The sequence below is a fragment of the Vigna unguiculata genome, chromosome 3 (assembly GCF_004118075.2).
Source record: "Vigna unguiculata cultivar IT97K-499-35 chromosome 3, ASM411807v1, whole genome shotgun sequence".
Classification (NCBI taxonomy): domain Eukaryota; kingdom Viridiplantae; phylum Streptophyta; class Magnoliopsida; order Fabales; family Fabaceae; genus Vigna; species Vigna unguiculata.
In genome coordinates, this window is record NC_040281.1 from 14613900 (window position 1) to 14628534 (window position 14635).

At 28.5% G+C, this 14635-nt stretch overlaps 1 protein-coding gene across 1 annotated transcript; it reads right to left on the reverse strand.

Moving 5' to 3' along the window:
* Nucleotides 1-6503: 6503 nt before the first annotated feature.
* LOC114178754 lies at nucleotides 6504-8630 on the reverse strand. Its single transcript, XM_028064826.1, has 4 exons — nucleotides 8514-8630; nucleotides 7364-8206; nucleotides 7127-7276; nucleotides 6504-6991 (listed from the first exon to the last, which is right to left on the reverse strand). Exons 2-4 carry the CDS (start codon nucleotides 8198-8200, stop codon nucleotides 6704-6706), a joined length of 1275 nt encoding a protein of 424 aa, XP_027920627.1. The 5' UTR covers nucleotides 8201-8206; nucleotides 8514-8630; the 3' UTR covers nucleotides 6504-6703.
* Nucleotides 8631-14635: the final 6005 nt, after the last annotated feature.

Genomic DNA, 14635 nt, shown 5'->3' on the forward strand with positions numbered 1-14635 from the left:
TAGTGTAAAAACACAAATAAACTTTGTTTGTATTTTATAAAACAGTTGATGTGTAAAATAAATTTAACATAAAGTATATACAATTGTCAAAACTAGATTTTTATTCACTTCATTCTCATATATTCAAACACATCTTAATTCCATATTCAAGTTAAAATCAGCTTACTAGTTTACTTAAATCATACTCCTATCTAAAAAGGACTAACCTCATTGTTACGTATTTTCATTCACACAAATAGTATGCTACATGTATAAATTAAAAAAAAAATGCAGAAAACAAAGTCTCACACAAACAACCTAAACAACTAAAACAAAACTACAAAGAGTAAAATGAGGGGTGAAAATATAAACAACTAGCATAAAATAAGTAGGAGGTATGGAAAGATTAAACCCAACCCAACCCACTCTTCCTTTTTCAAAAATTAGAATCCTGGGTTCTCTTCCTCCACAAGCTCGCGAACCCAGAGACTGATACCTCTACAACCACCACGCTTCCGCCTTACAACCCCTTACAATCCTTCAAACACCCGCCAGTGTTTGTTAGAAGACGTTTAAAAATGTGAATACATCTTTTGGAGAAGGTATATATGTGTAGTGCATTAGAAAATCTAAAAATCTACCACACTTGTATCAAAAAGATTTACATTTTTTTTTTAATTTTTGTCGATGAAAAATAAACTATTGGACTTTGATGTCTGTTTGGAGAGATTTGTTCATGAGCATCTCAGTAGGATAAAAATAATAACATTAAGTTATACATAAATTAAATTTAAAATGCCTGAATCTCCGTATGAAAAAATCTGTCTTTTATTGGCTTCTTCAGAATATAGTTGTTTACTCATAAATAAATTAATTTAGCGTATAAGAAAATTAATTTAATAATTTGTTCTTAAATGTTTATGGACAAATTTCTTATGAATAAGTCCTTGATGTTTGAAATATGAATTTAAACTAAAATTAACTGTGTAAAATAGTAGGTCAATTGTTGTCCACTAAATTAAAGTCCATTGGCTTATCAAAAGAGGATGAATGTCCAATGGGAATAATATGGTAATTATTTTCCCTTCTGAATGAATTTATGAGACTATGATATTATATTAATACATGGATTTAAGCCCAATTGAATATTATAATATGAAAATAGTTTCTTATGCATAGGTTGTTTTCAAATTCTGTGTCGGCCATATAAGAGATTTTGTGAATAATGACGAAACTCTTAAAAATTGGTATTGATTGGATCATGCAATGCAAGGAACGACGTGTGAAACTCTACCAGTGGGTTTTCCTGTGAAAGTGCTCCCATTTCCATGGAGGGACTATTTGGTTGGATTTTGTTGTAGCCCGTAATCGTGAATGCACAACACGACAACAAAACCAGAACCTGGATCTTTGTTTGAAAAGAGAAGCTGTTTGAATGCAACCATTTATTCTCCAAAACAATTAATAATAAATCTGCAATTTATAATTAAATAATAACAGATTTAAAGATTTGAATAAATGCACATTGTTTTCTTGATAACGATGGTACTATGATCCAGAAAGTAGAAATAATGTTGGTAAGGTACCTTTCATCATAAATGAACATATTTTTTCACCGACTTTACGTATTCTGCCATAATCTAGCACAATGCTCAAAATAAAATCATTTTTTCTCTATTCCCAAGCCAGTGTGACAGAGATTTTAATCTTAATAGTTATTTTAGAAATCAAGAAACTTCTTTTACGTTGATAATTTTTAATTAGATAATGTTATACATTCTTCATGCATGTTTTTTTTTATGTCACGTATTATTTAATAGATTAATTTTAATAAATAATATATTCAATAATTATAATAAGGAGAGAACAAGATAAAAAGTATAAAAATTAATTATAATATATCTCTATCCTCATGGTGATTATTAGGAATTTTCACTGTCCACACCAATTATTTGGTTATTATTATAAAAAAGGAAATAGAGACTGGGTGAACTAGATAAAACAAATTTTTAACATATAATTGAGCAAGAAATTTATTAAATAGATTTCAAACAAGTAATTCAGTAAGTATCCAAAGCATGTGATAGCAACAAAGAGACCCTATAACTCAATTATCTGGATATGTATAAAGAAATCGGATTCATTGTATGTTTGTCCTTGTGGTGACCTCTACTACTCTGCAAAGTCATTGTCAATATAGTTTCACCCAACCACGTTCAAGGTTAGTCCATGACTATCTAGAATCATTATCCTGCCAAAGACTAGGACCTCATACTACTCTCACCACTTGAATCAGTCTGCTTTATGTGAGACTGACCGATTATTTAGAGTTTCAAGATGCAACCTTGCTTGAATCCTTATCTAATTATATACACCACAACACCTCCATGAAATCTCTCCAAGAGACTCATAGAATTACATCTAGCTCATGTCATATCCATGTTCCTACACCAAAACCTCATGTTATCTCAAAGTATCATAACCTCATACCATTCATATGAAATACAGTTCTAAATATCACACGATACATGCTCAACATCATTTATCATACTTTTAAGGAGTAAAACAACCAATAATAACAGAGAGTAATTAATAAAACACATCTTTGCACCCATCTCACTCAAGCTAGAAGTCTTCGCTCAAGAGACAGAGTGTTTTTGCTTAAGCTAGGCGTTCTTGCCTGAGCGAGAATACCAGATTTCTCCACTGTTCACGCATGCAAGCCATATTCAAACAATACCAAGCAACATCCAATTTATTTCCATACAACACATACATTCATATGCATCTCAATCATGAAACGAAACTGAAACACGAATATACATAAAAATGCAAATAAATCTAGCTCGCCTTACCTCAAAACTGAAAGCTGACTTAAGCTTACCAGGAACAATTTAAAGAGTTGAAAACAAAAACTAGAGACTAAGACCATGAAAAGATTTACGTGGAACAAAAGCTTCCAAACAACAACAAAAAAAGAAAGAGACGTGGATTTAAGTTCTACTTATACAGAGGGAAAACTTTGAATATGCTATGAGAAAGAAGTGGCTTAAGCCCTAGCAAAGCTTCTTGTTCTAGATAAGAAAAAAAGAAGAAAGTAATATGTCGTTAAGTGAAGAAAAAGCATAATTGGATATGAAGCAACTAAAAAAATTTTGAAAATAAGTGCCTTCGAACTGAACTAGGTTCAAAAAGGTTTTAAAATAAAAATAGACCTAAAAGATGAATAATTTGGTAACGAAGTTACAAGATTCTAAATTTATCCACATTTTAGGTTTTCTATCTATGTTTGGTTTCACTCCCCACATTTATATTTTCTTTTCTTTTATAAATAACAGTATGAAAACTGCATGTATTAATATAAGTTGTGGTGCTAACCTAATTAAGATGATAGTTTGTGATGTAATAACATTCTTATCTTTTTTTTTAAATATATAATCATCAAATTATTTAAAGAAATATTTGTGAATATGTGCAAACAACTTGGTTCCATCAGAAAAGTCTACCTATCGTCATGGTGGGACCCTTTGCTTATTCTGATCTGGTGCAGCCCATAATAGTAACATGCGGAACGCGACAACATAAAATCAACGATCACATAAAATATACAACATTTAGCTTCTATCCATTTAAAAAATAAAAATAAAAACTTTTAATATCCTCTCCTTTTAAGTTTATTTAAGTTATATTTTTTTTTATTAATTTAGATATTTTTAATTAATTTTTTATTAAAAATATTTATTTAATTGAGTGAATGACATTTTTATATTTATTACTTGAATTAATGTTAGGTGATATGATTGATATTATTTTATATGTTTTTGTTTAATTTTTTTCAATATTTTTAATTAAGCTTTTATAAAAAAGTTTTATTTTATTAAACATTGAAAAAATTTATGTTTTTTCATTTATATCATGATATCAATTGAGGTCATATGATTATTTGATTTCAATCTCCCGGAAAAAGTAAATATTAAGTTGTAAAACAAAGTTTGTTCTCATTCATATTTTATAAATCAATCTTAATCTTTATCTAAAATGTCAAGTTTAAAGAAACTAAGCTAATCAAATTATACACGCTTCTTTTGGAACAGAAAAAATGAAAGAAAAAAAGAAAACTCTATTACTCATCTTGGTATCTCTTGTGTTACCAAAACATAACTGCTTCCCTAGATGTCTTAACTTATTTCGCACAAATTCGGGTTTACGACAGATATTTATATAAAAGAAAAATATTGGGCATAACATATCTACTATAATAAGATAATACTGATAACAATTTGGATTATATATATATATATATATATATTAATAATATTATATTTTATTAGATATAGTTAAGAATATATATTTGTCATGAAAATATTGATTGTGTAGATATTCACGGTATTCTAATATGATAAAAGAAACAAGGTTAAATTACTCTTTTGATCCCTCCATTTGTCATGAAATTTCAGTTTGGTCCTCAAATTTTTCGTTGTCTCAATTTGATTTTCATTTTCTTAAAAATGACTCAATTTGGTCATCGCGGTTAACTTTGACCAGACGGTTTTAAAGTCAACGCGTGTCAATTTCTGGTTTTTTTGAAATATTTTTAATTGTTTTTGAATTTTTTTTTAAATTTTTTGAATTTTTTATCTTAGTCACTTCATAGTTGTGTTACGTGTCAAAGTGACTCAATTTGGTTCCGATATTTGTTTTTAGTTTCAATTTAATCCCAATTTTTGTAAAAAAATGAAGTAATATTGTCCTTCCTTAAATTGACACTAAATTTACTTTTTTATAAATTTTATGGTGATATTCTTACTAAAATTAACATTTTTATTAAACATTTATATAAATATTTTAAATTAACTTTAAATTCTATACAAAACATTAGACTTTGGTTTTGTTTTGAACTTGAAATTTAGTTCCTAAACTTATGTGTGACAAGTTATTTGATTTTTAATCTTCACTAAGTTTGTATAATATGATACACTTGATGCCTTTATATATGATAACAAAATTGTTAATTTTTGAAATTAAGTTTGATGTTTAACTTTGTTTAATAATAAAACTAAAAAAAGAAACTTATTTAAAAATATTTCTACAAATATTTAATAAAAACGTCAATTTTATTAAAAATATCATCATAAGTTGCATACAAAGATTAAATTGGGTGTGAAGGAGGGGATAATATTGCTTCAATTTTACAAATAATTGGGACTAAATTGAAACTAAAAACAAATATAGAGACCAAATTGAGTCATTTTGACACGTGACACTGTGAAGTGACACGTGTAAAAAATTAAAAAAATTCAAAGAAAATTAAAAAATTCAAAGAACCAGAAAAATTGACACGTGACATTGACTTTAACATCGTCTGATCAAAGTTAGTAGTGAGGACTAAATTGAGTCATTTTCAAAAAAATGAAAACTAAATTGAGACAACGAAAAACTTGAAAACCAAACTAAAATTTCATACCAAATTGAGACAACGAAAAACTTGAAAACCAAACTAAAATTTCATGATAAATAAAAAAATCAAAAGAGTAATTTAACCCAGAAACAAATAAAAAATATTGATTTCTATAAAATAGTAACTGACACATGATACATAAACGTCTACCATCTGAAAGAAAGAACAATATTTCTATTCCTTACTCTTTTTCTGTCGGGAGAGAAAATAATGAGAAAAATTTTAACTGTTCACAATTGGAAGGAAGACCACACATACTATATCATCTATTGGTCCTAGGGATGGCAACAGGGCGGGGCGAGTACGGGTATCATGATCCCATCCTCATCCCCATAATAAAAATTCATCCACATCCCCATCTCCAAACCCAACGGGTATACAACTTTTGACCCATCCTCATCCCCACCGGGTAACGGGTATTTTCTTATACTCATACCCATACCCATTTTTTTATTGTTCCATATATCAATTAAATATTTTTTATAAAAAAAATTTAAAAATCACACCAACGGAATCATGATACTATCAAAATATTCAATATTAAAATAACATACTCTTTTTGATTTTCATGATGTCAAATATTAAGAAAAATATTATAATAGTATATATATATATATGTTATATATATATATATATATATATATATATAAGAATGAGAAATATGTTATATATATATATATTATATTATATTATATTATATTATATATTATATTATTATGTATATATGTATTTTATGTGTGGATATCTTATGTTTATATATATATATATATATATGCTTTTACATTCCGCTTTTAGAAGTATCGAGAACCGTTCAATTTTATTTCAATTTTTTGAGAGATTGGGAACTGTCCAATTCTACTGTAGAGTTCAGTGCCCTTCTATGATTTCATAAATTAAAAACTACATTTATTTTAAAAATAACATAAATAATACTTGTCATGGTTATTTAAAAGTATATTAAAAATGTTAAAACATAAAAATACACAATCGCAATTACACAGATTTAAATTACAACAATATACCTTAAACATTTTCAAAATAAAAAATTATAAAGTATTATTATATATGTCACAAATATAATTTGGATACTTGACAATACATATCACAGAAATATCAAAGAGTATTGATATCGAATACAACTACATAAAATAAATTACAGTATCACTCTATATAACTAACGAATACTGACTTAGTACAAACGACATATAACACAAATTATTGATAATCCCATTTCTACATTCCTTAATCTAAAACTAGCTTATACTATCAAGAAAACAAACTATTGATATTTGTAAAGAATGAAGAACGAGTGGAATGTCTGAAGTCTTGGTGTGGAAGCTGTTCTGCCACCAACAGGTAGAAAAGCCCCATTACTCCAGTGTGACCATCACTGCTGCTATAGTTAGACACTAGAGTCAGAGTTTCACCATTGTTTATCTTTACAGAACCTGCTTTAGGATAACATGTAGACATTCCCACAATGTAGTTTTCCTCATTTCCTGCATTTTTTCCCTTCCCATATGTAGGTATTGAAGAACATATTACCCTTCCATCCTGAAAATCTCATTCAGAAATCAAGCAATCAAAATACAATATATAAACTATGAATAAATGTTTACCATATTCTTGTAATTTAAACTTTTGATCCACATCAATTACTTGGGACTGCAACATTGAATATGTTATTACCTTTCCATATAAAGTTGATCCAGTACCACCTGAATGCTGGTGAGCAACACCATAGATGACATAACCACCCTTTTGCATAGGGAAACTTGTTCTCTTCACATCAAGACACTCCTTTTCACCAGAGCTGCAAGATTCAACATTGTACTCGATCTGTAACAAACAATTTTGCCGGTCAATTATACGGACTAGTTTATGTTTCACGAAATTGAAGTTGATACAATCTACAAATTCACTTACCAAACAATTATGATCAACAATGTCTCCTGAAGAATCATCTGTTATTTTGACAGTATCAGTGACATCAAGTATGTAAATCTTAACAGGCACTATGAACTTGTCCCAATCAACCCACTTCACCGTGTATCTGAGATAGAGACTCCTCTTTGGGCCATGAAAACCTTCCCTCAACTTGCACTGGGTTTCATCGTAGCAACAATGCAAACCTCCCTTATAATCTGACCTGATAGCCTTCCCATTTTCATCCTCTGTAACATTGTAAAGTTCACACCTGCACTCAGTGCACCCCAATTTATCCACCACACCACGTGTATCAATAGCATGGATATTCAGCAACCACTTCTCCTCATACCCCTCTGGAATTTCTGCTGGATCACCCACAACTATCCCAAACGGATCAGGAACATCCGTAGCAGTTCCACGTGTTTCAGATCCAAGACCATAGTATTGTCCCAGCTCATCTCTCTGGCAGGTTCCACTGTTCCTCACCACTATATGGCCAGATGGGCGAAGCAACCTATGGCCATCGTACCTTGTCTGTGTCGTCACATGTTTTGGTTCATAGTATCTTGCAACCACCCAGTGATGCAGATAGGTTTCATGGAGAGGCACTGGGTTCCCTGATTCATCAACTACTTCGGCGTTGAAACTCTTGAGTGCTATGTGACCTTTAGGAAAATCAATACCGTAATCATATTTATTCGCAACAGATCCCGGTCCAAGTTCGAATTTGGGGGACAGAAAAACTGCTGTTTTCACTTTACTTTCCAACTCCGCAAAAGCACCACCACAAGTTGTGCCCAATATGACCACGAGTATCGCCAACGACAAATTCATTTTCACCTGCTAGCAAAATCTTTATATCAGTATCTAACTATCCATCGATTAAAGAAACTGAACAGATGCAGATTGCAAGGAAATGCATTTATAACAAACACACTATAATTATTCAATCAGAAATCAGAGAAACTTAGAAAAAGACAAAAAAGGGATTGTGTTCCTCTATGAATATGAGACGCTAAAATTAAGCCAGAAAGAGTTTGCGCAACAAAATTCAAAAGAAGAAAGCAAAACGCACTTGTTATGAAAAGGTGAACATAATTATGACAAAAAGACTAAAGATAAGTAATTAGGAAAAACATTTGCGTACCCTACGAAAGAGAGAGAGAGAGAGCGTAGAAAGCACCACGATCGAAGGCTTTGTTTAAATAGAGATAGGTAGCAGGATCATAGTGTGGAATCCATTTTTAGAGAACACCTGTACAAATTCTTCACTCAACTTAATTTAAATATATATATATATATATATATATATATATATATATATGAAATTAAATTGAATTGAATTTCTGTAATTTTTTTACAAAATTAATTCAATCCAAATTACTTTTAATCGGACTAATTAGATTGTAATTTTCAAAAATATACCTTTACTAAAACTTTTAATTTTTAATACTTTCTGGAATACATTTTTAAAACTAAACTACATAGTTATTGTAAGTAAAATTATAACTAAAAATTAAGTGTTAAGATTAAAATAAATAATTAAATGTTAATGAATTTGAAGTGAATTAGACTGAATTTTTCACCAAAGTAGATAAATAAACTTCAGGTTGAACGTAATTAATATGTCTAACAAGTTGAGGAGTTGAACTGGATACCTCTATCGTTTATTGATAAAAGCACCTTTGATAGAATATTGGGTGCTTTCACACTTTGGGAAACTGAAAATATGACTTTCTTTACCTATAGAATCATTATTTTTTTACTTCATCCCAGATTTGTAGGTATGGGACCAAGTAATATATTAGGGGACAAAATGTACACACAAACTCCTGATAATTTCTTATTAAATAAACTCTTTAAAAGAAAATAAATTACATAATATGCAATTTTTGTGTTTCATTTTAGATGGCAAAATAACGTGAGTTGTAGTCTCCAACTTGGACACGGACTTGTTAATATGGGACTAATTTGTACGTTCTTTTGAATTAAAAATTAAAAAGTAATTCAAAAAATATTTTTATATTATATTGTTTAAAATATACCGATATATGATTATTTATAAAATAATTTTTAATTAATAATAATAATAATTTTAATTTACTTAACAAAAAAATAATTAACTAAATAAATTTTTTAAAAATATTTACATAATTCATTATAATCTTAATATATATATATATATATATACTGAATACAGTTATACGAAAGAAGCTACTAGACTACCTCTTTTAACTTAACTAAAAGTATCATATGGGTACATATTATACGAATTATTTTTCAAAATATATTTATTTTAAAATTATTTACTCAAATAAATCTATTGTCATTTCATTTTTTAAACTAAATTTATCTACTGTTTATATATTGATAATTCGGTTGTTGAAAAGTCAAATTTTTAAAAATAAAGAATTATTACTAAAATTTTCATATTATATGAAATTTTTTTAAATTTATTAAAAAACTTTACAAGAATTTTTCTTATTATTTTGTCTAAAAATTTTAATTCACAATAATTTTTTTATGAGTAATTATTTTTTACAAAATTATAAAATTTAAAAATATTTTTTCCAAAATTTGTTATAAAAAATGTTTTATACAAAATATTTTACAAAATAATTAATAATAATTTTTTTCATAACAAAATTTATAAATATTTTTTATAAAAAAAATTCAAAACAAAATTGATAAAAAATATGAATTTTTTAATAATGAATATTATTATAATTTTTTGTCTTACCAAGAAAGAAAAGGAGTGAGCAGGTATTTCAATCGATCTTTGAAGAATTGAACTCTCAATATAAATAATATTCAGGGTTCAGTTTAAAGATTAAAGTGGAGATAAATTTATCCAGATAAAAGATTGATAGTCTTACTTTTCTTTTTTAATATTTCTATCTGACATTCCTAAAAAGTATTATTTCCTTAAAAAACTATTTACATTTATTTTATCAATTAAATAGAATATTTTATTGTTAAAGGATTGTAAAGTGAAAAAAAAAAAACGATACTTTCAAAATATAATTTTCATATTTTATATGTAAGGACACATCATGTCAAAAACTCTTGTTTGGCACCCATGCTTTGGAACACCATTTAATTCCAGGATGCGAATGCTTGACTGAAACTGAATCTAAGGTATCGATTTTATCTATGATAATAATGGTTTTATGTTTACTTTTCTGTCACTAACACTGCAGTCATGCATGACGTATTATAGCAATACGTCCAAACATGATTTTATATTGTTATTTACTTTTCACATGTCATTTGATAAGATTTTCAATGGTAAAAGAATATAGATATCTTCCACGGTGTGATAGACATGTTGAAATAAATTAGTACTAGATGAAGATTTTATTTTAAAATATTTTTAATGAAAAGGTTTTGTCCTATTTAATTAATTAATATCTAACATGACCTTTCACGAAACCGTTTTATGTCACTTAATTATGACGTTAAAATAATATAACCAAAGGTTTCTATTGATTTTATCAAGATTTTAAGGAAATAAGTACAACGACATGTGACAGTATTAAATTAAGACTTTTGCACCTTGCAACAATCATAAAAATTCCAACAGCCACGTTCATATTTAGTTCGAGTATCAAACGTTTACTCTCTCTTTTTTCTCTTTCTTCTCCTCATTTTGGTACACATTTTATTTTTTCATTAAATATATTAAATACATTTATGAATCTCCGAATTAATACATTATTATGTAACGAAAACTATAATTTTAATTATTTAAATCGAATCATCTTAAGAACAAAAAATGACAAAGGATTAATATGATGAGGTAAAGTTTGAATGGGTCATCAAAAGTGATATTGATTTTGTTTTCTATTTAAAATTAAATTTCTAGTGATTATTGTGAATTTAAAAACATTTTTAAATGTATACATTTCTTTATGGATCCAATAAATTAACAACGAATCTTTTAAATCTTTTAAATTCTTACTATATAAATATAATAAAATATAAAAATTTAATTATGTATTTGTCCAAAAATTTAAAATAATTTTTTATCTCCCAAATTTAAAAAATAAAAATCTCACAATTGAAAAAACATAGCTTATTTTCTAAGTGTTAAAGTTGACAAAATTGTGGTCAAACTACTAAAATAGAACAAAACGTATGAGCATTAGTTTTGTTTGATAAGGATTGACACCAAATATTATATTGAGAAAGTCAAATAACATTAATTTGAATCTGATAAGTAACTTCCTTTCTGATTGTGGGTGGATTGATACGTAACCTCTTCAATTTCCTCAACTCTATTAAGAACGTGCACCACGTATATGAGTAAAGTAAAGGCTTATATGATTTTGCAGCATAACATATGTAGTAGTCTAAAATTGGAACTCGTAATTGCATCATAATTTAGCATCTATTGATGATAATATATATAAAATAACAAAAATAACATACAATATAATTCAATAATACAAATATGGCAAAACGGGTTATTTGATTTTTTTCTTTTACTTTTATAATGTATAATAATATGTTATATCGGACTCGTTAGCCATAGGATGAATTGAGAATTTAACCTATCATGTTTCAAACACGGGTTAACACACTAATTCTAAACCTAATTTAGTCTAGAAAATAAAGATCGATTTGGGTGAGATATTAGAAAATAACGTTTTGAAAGTGATAATGATTTAAAAATAATAAGACTCGATTAATTTATTATTAAAAGATTTTATTATAAATAAAATTGTTATAAACGAGTTTCATTAATTTAAAACATATTATCTCTTTAGAAATCACTTTTCTAGAGTTCTCTGACTTCTCTCTAAGAGTTATGTCTCTTTGGTTGTCTGATTGAAGAATCGAAACCATAAGATTGATGCTCTTGGCGAGCTCTTCAAGTTGAACCGATCAATTTCTCTATTTGCGTAAGTTGAGTTTCCGTCCTCTTTCTGGTCTAATTCTATTTTCTGTTGCATGTGAGCCCTCTTCCGCTTGCATGCTTCGTTTTAATAATCAATATGAGTCTCTGATGATCAGTGATTATAACGGTATGTTCTAGTCGTTCTTGTGATGTTTATATGTGTAGATAGAGCATCTTGTGGAGTTAGAGGCGTTTGATGCTTATAGAGTTGTTAAGCAGGATAACAAGTAAGATAAACTAATTGCATTATTTAAGTTACCAATCCAGTGTGTTGGAATTGTAATTGTATGTTTGTATTGTGACATGTGATTGTATTTGGATTGTGGAATGATAGGTGATTTGTTGAAGCTACAAAATTGAAGTTTTAGTATGTTTGTTTGAGCATGCTTGATGTTTTGGTACTGTATTTGAGATTAATTCACATTGATAGTTGTGATAAATTCGAGTTTGATATGTGCATAGCATATGTGAAGGTCCTTGGGGGTGTTTAGAAATGATTTGGGGTTGCGAAATTATGCAAAAATCATATTCTGCAAAATTATGCAAGTCCGTTGGGTGAGCATTTACTCGCTGGGCGAGTTTCAAATCAGGGGTTCATTGAGTTTTAACTCATTGGGCGAATTATTTGGAAAAGCCTTCCTTTGGAGCTCCAGTGATAAACTCACTGGACGAACAATTTGTCGATGGACGAGAATGTACTTTTAGCCTAGCGAGATGACATGTTCGTTGAGCGAATGGATTAGTACCTGATTGGATGTTAACTGATTTAATTTGGGTGTTTTGTAGGTTTTCTATGAATTGTTGGTATGTGCAATGGATTGATGTATGAGCACGTGAGGTGGTGATGTTTAAAGAGTTTCAAGGGAAATTATTGATGATGGTGTTGTTAGTGTATGTCTTGATATAGGAGATGTCTAGATAGGAAAGTATCTTAAACTTTGATAATCGTTCACATTCATATAAAGTAGAATGAATTATTTGGTGAGAGTGATAGGAGATCCTAATCTTGGAACGTATTGGGCCTAAGGCATAATGGGTTTAACTTGTAAGTTTTGAAATGGTTGAAATGCCAAGAAGTGGGGGTAGTGGTGGTTGAATTGGCCAGTTAAAAATTAGGATGACTTTTAAAGGCTTAAATTTGTCCTCAATTGAATCAACCCAACCAACAAGTAAGGATGCAAACACTTCTCGACTGTGCACTTTTAACCGATCAAAAATAGAGTTGGTCAATTGATTTTATTAAACTGATGTAGTACTGATATAATCAATCGATTGAATCACAAAAAAAGTTGACTAAAATACTGGGTAAAATACAGAAATGCAAATAATGTAAAAGACCAGTCAAGACAAGTTCCAATGAGTTATACAAACATGATCAAAGCTGCAGATAATGCCAAAACACTCAAGAATGTCAAAAAGATGGTTTAGATCACAATTCTTTAAACTTTAAATGATAATGTAAGAGAGAAGGGTTAGAGAAAAGAGTAATACACAAGATTTTTATATTGGTTCACTCAAACCTGAGCTACATCTAGTTTGTGAAGGCAACCCGAGTCTGACTTTCACTATTTCAAAAGATTTACAAATTTTACACACTTACACTTTTAAAATATGCAAAAACACACACAAAAGATTCTTGAATCACACAATAATCAAACGAGCATAGCAAGAAACCCCTTGCAGACCTAGAAAACCACTAGGCACACACAAAGCTTGAGAAAGATCAAACCTCAATGGTAGTAGCACAACCCCTGCCTACCACAAACACCTTCTCCAAGCTTCAAACACCAAGCAAAATGCTCCAAGATCAATCTTCACCAGCTGCAATCTGTATGATCACGAAAGAGAGAGTTCTCAGGTTTCCAGAATAATTTCGCACTGAAAAATGATCTTACTACCTCTCTTTCGAAAAATACAGCTCTTATAGTCAAACTGTTACGAAATTCAACAGGTTGATTTTCAAATCAATCGATTGATTTCACTTAACTTAAGTGAAATCAGTCGATAAATCAACTGATTGAATAAGTCACAGTTTAAGACTACTACAACTAACCTTTTAATTTGTTAAAAATCCATTCAAAGATTAAAAGACACAATAAAGACCATATACATCTAATAAATGTTAAATGGTCTACAAAGTGAATTATGTAACATCCCTATTTTTAATAAAATATATTATTTATTTTAAATAAAACATTTAGAAAATATTCTATTTTTACTAACGTTTTGTATTTTATTATGATGTAGTTTAAGCATTAAAAATATTATTTTAATAGGTGTGTGTGAAAAAAAATATATGAAGAATTTTCTAAAAGAGATAAAAATAATAATAATAATAATATAGAAAAAAAAAGAAAAGAAAAAAAAAG